Genomic DNA, 5,079 nt, shown 5'->3' with positions numbered 1-5,079 from the left:
CGTCTCAAGTTCAATGTCCTTTTATTAATTTCAGTATCTTTCTTAAGCCCATCAGGTGCATTTCAAAAATTCTTTTTCTCTTCTAGTTTATTTGCTGATTGATGAAGCTTTGTGTTCTCCGCAAGAGTGATAAACTCCTTTCGCACACTTCTTGTTGAAATCACCCTTCTTTTCTTTTGCACAAGCCCATGCTCCTTTGCCTTCTCTTGGCACAAGGAAATCTATTCTAACAACTATTCCCCCCACTCCACACACACACTGTGGCTTTTGTGTCCAGGAGGGCAACTTCTGAGGGTGTGGGAGAACGAACCAGAGCTACAGAGGCAGGACATGAATCGTAAAGTTTATTCTCCTTCTGTGCGGCGGCATCACCACTCCTGGTTTGGAGAAACCCTTCTGCAAAGTGGTCCCATCGGGCCAGGCCGGGCCATTTCAGGCTCCGTGTTTGAATCTGACCACGAGTGGCCTCTCTGCCAGGAGCGCTCCCAAAGGGGCGCATTGTCTGCTCTCCCTCAGAGACCCAGGCTGGGCCCGGCTGGGCTGCTCAGCTGCCAGGGCTGCTTCGGAAGCCTCCGCCTATAAAATGCCCCTCAGCAGCAGAGGAACCACACACAACTCAGGGCTGACCATGTGCGCTCTGCGGATTGCTGTGCACTGCTGGGCCCGCATCTCAGGGCCTGCGAGAGTACCCGGGCTTCCATCGTTGTGGCCGACCATAGCTGGGCTGTTGCCTTTGGCCAAGGGCTGCACCATGAGGTGAGCAGGGTCACCCCATAGAACCAGGATGAAGGGCAGTCTGAGAGAAGGATCTGGGCCGTTCAGCGCCACTGCCACCCTCGGGAGGACTGGCAGAGGATTCGAGGTGGGAGAAATAAAAGAGCCCGTTTCTGTTCCCGGGTGGCCTCTGTCCTGGGACGTGTCTTCCCACGGCTGAGCATCATGGAATCCTGGAGACAGAGGGCTCTTTGAGGGCCTCAAGTCCTCCTCTCCACCCAGGGCAGGGAACCAGACAAAGCCATCCTGAGGGTGGGGTGGCTTCCCTCTGTGAAGGGGAGCTCAGGGAGGGACTGAACAGAAAGCTTATAACGGAATAACAGAGTTGGAAGGGACCTTGGAGGTCTTCTAGTCCAGCCCCCTGCTCAAACAGGAGACCCTGCACCATTTCAGACAAATGGCTGTCCAGTCTCTTCTTAAAAACCTCCAATGATGGGGCTTTCAAGACTTCTGGAGGCAGGTTGTTCCACTGGTTAATTGTTCTAACATTCAGGAAGTTTCTCCTTAGTTCCAGGTTGCTTCTCTCCTTGATGAGTTTCCCTCCATTGCTTCTTGTCCTGCCTTCTGGGGCTTTGGAGAATAGCTTGACTCCCTCTTCTTTGGGGCAGCCCCTGAGATACTGGAACGCTGCTATCCTGTCCCCTTCTCTTCTTTAAACTAGACATACCCAATTCCTGCAACCGTTCTTCGCATGTTTTAGCCTCCAGCCCCCTGATCATCTTGCTCTTCTCTGCACTCTTCCCAGGGTCTCAACCTCTTCTTTACTTGTCCTCACATGCAGTCATAATCTGCTTCCCTGCCATGCCATGTCCTGTCCATGGTCCAATTAAGAAAGGGCAGTCAGAACCACTGAAAAGGAGGGCTGGAAGGGACCTCCCAGATCTTCTCATGTAACCCCTCGCTCAGTGCCAGTCGCCCCAGAGCGTCTCTGACGGTCTCTGTTGGAAGAGGTCTAGCAAAGGAGAACTCCCTGCTTTGGGTGGCAACCTCTCCCACAGGCTGGAAGCTTGTGCACTCTGGAGGTTCCTCTTAATGTTGAACCCAAATCTTCTTCCTTGCAGTTGTAACCCGCTGGACCTGGTTCTGCCCTACTGGGGCAAAGTAGACACCCCTTCAGATGTTGGGGGACTGCCATGCTACCTCCCCTCAGGTCATTCCTGATAGGGTTTGGTTTCCAGACCCCCTACCTTCTCGAACCCACAATTTCTCCCTGCCCTGTTTGAACCTGTGCTTAGAATTGGGTACCTGGCCCCAGGTGAGGGCTAGCCAGGCAGTGTGGAGAGGGACCACGGCGTCCCATCCTCCAGTCTTGGCAATTGCATTCATGCATCTCCAAGTAGCCTTTGCTCAATGCATCTTGCAGGGTTTGGGGTTGATGAGGACCTCCAGATCCCTTTCAGACGTACACCGGACAAGCAGCCTCCCTCAATGTAGTTTTCCCCCCCCCCCTTCATTTTCCTCCAAGATACAGGATTGGACATTGTCCTGGGGTTCCTCTGTTTTGGCCTGAGTATCAGAGCATCCGGGTGGAATTGGGGGGGTGGGGGGGCAGATGGTGTGCCAGTCTTATCATCCTGAAAGGGTTGTGAGGATACTGAAGGAAAAGGGGGGATAGTTTCTTGAAGGAAAGTCCAGGTTAACAAACCCTGATCCTGACAATACAGCTGTATCTCCTGGCTTCCTTCATCCTGAATCTTCCATTCAATTAACAATTAACAATTGTTAACAATTAACCAGAAGTTGTGGGTGCTACATCACTGGAAGCTTTTAGGAAGAGACTGGACAGCCATCTGTCCAGAATGGCCTGAGCAGGGAGTTGGTCTAGAACAGGGGTAGGCAACCTTGGCTCTTTTATGACTGGTGGACTTCAACTCCCAGAATTCCTGACCCAGCCTGGCTCAGCTTGGAAACCTCTCCCTTTCCCCTCAGCATGGCTGGCTCAGGAACTCTGGGAGTTGAAGTCCACGAGTCATAAAAGAGCCAAGGTTGCTGACCCCTGGTCTAGAAGGTCTCCAAGGTCCCTTCCAATTCTGTCACTCTTATTTGCAGCTCCTCGTAATCCTGACCACCATCCCATCCGTTCCTCCAAGAGGGCCAGGCGGCCAGGCTGGGCATGGAGCCCCCTCCCTCCAACCGTTCCACCTTCAACCCCGCGGCTTCCTCCTCCTCTTTCCTCCTCCTGGGCATCCCTGGGCTAGAAGCACTGCACACCTGGCTGGCTCTGCCCTTCGGCTCCTTGTACCTGGTGGCCCTGCTGGGCAACTGCACCCTTCTCCTGCTCATCAAGACGGACCCCAGGCTCCACCACCCCATGTACCTCTTTCTCTGCATGCTGTCCCTCACGGACCTGGTGCTGTCCACCTCAGCGCTGCCCAAGATGCTGGCCATCTTCTGGCTCGATGCCAGAAGCATTGGCTTTAGCAGCTGCCTGGTCCAGATGTTTGTCATTCATGCCTTCACGGCCATGGAATCCGGCTTCTTCCTCGCTATGGCGTACGATCGCTACGTGGCCATTTGCCAACCCCTGAGGCACTCTGCCATCCTCTCGGGCAGCCGCATCGCCTCCATCGGCAGCGCAGTCCTGGCCAGGGGGCTGGTGTTCTTCTCCCCACACCCCTTCCTGGTGGGGAGGCTGCCCTTCTGCGGGCCCAAAGTCATCGCCCACAGCTACTGCGAGTTCATGGCGGTGGTCAAGCTGGCTTGTGCAGACACTGCCGTCACAAAGGCCTACAGCCTGACGGTGGCATCGCTGATTGGCGCCTTCGATGTCCTCTTCATTGGGCTGTCCTACGGCCTCATCCTGCGCACAGTCTGCCAGCTGCCCTCCAAAGAGGCCGGCCTCAAGGCCTTGGGCACCTGCGGGTCCCACATCTGCGTCATCCTGGTCTTCTACAGCACGGCTGTTTTCACCTTCCTCACCCATCGCTTCAGCCACGGCAGCATCCCGCCTCAGGTCCACATCCTCGTGGCCAACGTCTACCTGCTGATACCACCCACCCTGAACCCCATTATCTATGGGGTGAGAACTAAGCAGATCCGTGAGCGAGTGCTGAGGGGGTTCCATTGGAAGAGGGCCTCGTAAGCCCTCTGTGGGCTCTCCTTATCACCACCACCCCCAGATGACCCTCCTTGTGCTATGCCAAGGGAATATTCTATCTATAGCAGTTCTACGGAGGGTTTACAAAAAGGACTCGTAAGCTTTGAGACATGCTTGGATCAAAGTGAAGGGACAATGTGGAAGACCACTGTTTTTTTCAAGGAGATATTTTGATTTCTCCTTCATATTAAAAAAATATCTAGACATTTAGAGCTTACCCTGAACTAGGCTGCTTGATTCTTTTACTCTTGTTTGCTGAATAAAGGAAAAGGGGAACAAAATCTTCACTTGGCTTCAAAGCTGTGAAAGTCTCAGACTTTTGGTTCCCGTCCCGGAGCCGTGTGCCAGGCCTTGCAGTCTCCTGTTCACAGCAGGGCCATGAGGTCCTGGGGCCAGGTTTTGATAGAAGCCCCGGGTTGGTGTGCTTGGGAGCTTCTGCATGAAGCCTAGAACTAATTATGTGGGAATTGCTTCCCCCGACTTGGGGTATCTCTGTTATGGACCCCTAACCTTAACCCTTCTGGATCCAAAGGAATCAGCTGGGCACCTGATCACTGCCCTGACACTTGGCCAACACAAACCTGTGTATGCAAATATCTCACGGAGCCATCCTGACTGACCAAACTTCCCTGGTTGTCCCAAAGGTGCTTTTTCAAAAGGCAACTGGATTTTGTTTTTCCTTGAAGGCGTTTTGCTTCTCATCCAGGAAGGATCTTCAGTTCTGAATGAATGATGGTGGAGGATGGAAGGATTTTTATTCCTTGCAATTATCTGGTTGTTAGTGCTCTCTCTGAAAGAGGGGTCAAAGAGGCCATCTATGTTAACACTGAACATCCCTCCCTCAACGGAGGGGGAGGGATACGACACCACCCACCTCCTGTTTCCGACACCGTCCTTCCAGCAGTTCCAAGAAGGCTCCACACCCATCTGCACTCTGACCTGGGTGACTCTGAGGGCACAGATAAGCCTCCAAGTGGCCTCAATGATTCTCACAGGGAGTGCTAACGATCAGATGATTGTGAGAAATATAAATCCTTCCATTCCCCACCATTCAATCAGAACTGAAGAAGCTTCTTGGTTGAGAAGTGAAACATCTTCAAGGAAACACAAAGAAAGTCCAGTTGCCTCTTGAAAAAACACTTTTGGGACAACCGTGATCTGGATGACTGGAAATCTCCTTAGACATAGAGGAGGAGAGCACTTAAATT

General features: G+C 52.9%; 1 protein-coding gene across 1 annotated transcript; it reads left to right on the top strand.

Annotated features, from left to right (window-relative positions):
* Nucleotides 1-628: 628 nt before the first annotated feature.
* Nucleotides 629-4,876, top strand: LOC107297654 (olfactory receptor 52R1-like). Its single transcript, XM_015827015.1, has 4 exons — nucleotides 629-756; nucleotides 1,836-1,893; nucleotides 2,867-3,816; nucleotides 4,669-4,876. Exons 1-4 carry the CDS (start codon nucleotides 629-631, stop codon nucleotides 4,874-4,876), a joined length of 1,344 nt encoding a protein of 447 aa, XP_015682501.1.
* Nucleotides 4,877-5,079: the final 203 nt, after the last annotated feature.

This window comes from Protobothrops mucrosquamatus, unplaced genomic scaffold (assembly GCF_001527695.2).
Source record: "Protobothrops mucrosquamatus isolate PMUCROS unplaced genomic scaffold, P.Mucros_1.0 scaffold3441, whole genome shotgun sequence".
Classification (NCBI taxonomy): Eukaryota; Metazoa; Chordata; class Lepidosauria; order Squamata; family Viperidae; genus Protobothrops; species Protobothrops mucrosquamatus.
This window is presented reverse-complemented; position numbering and strand designations above follow the sequence as displayed.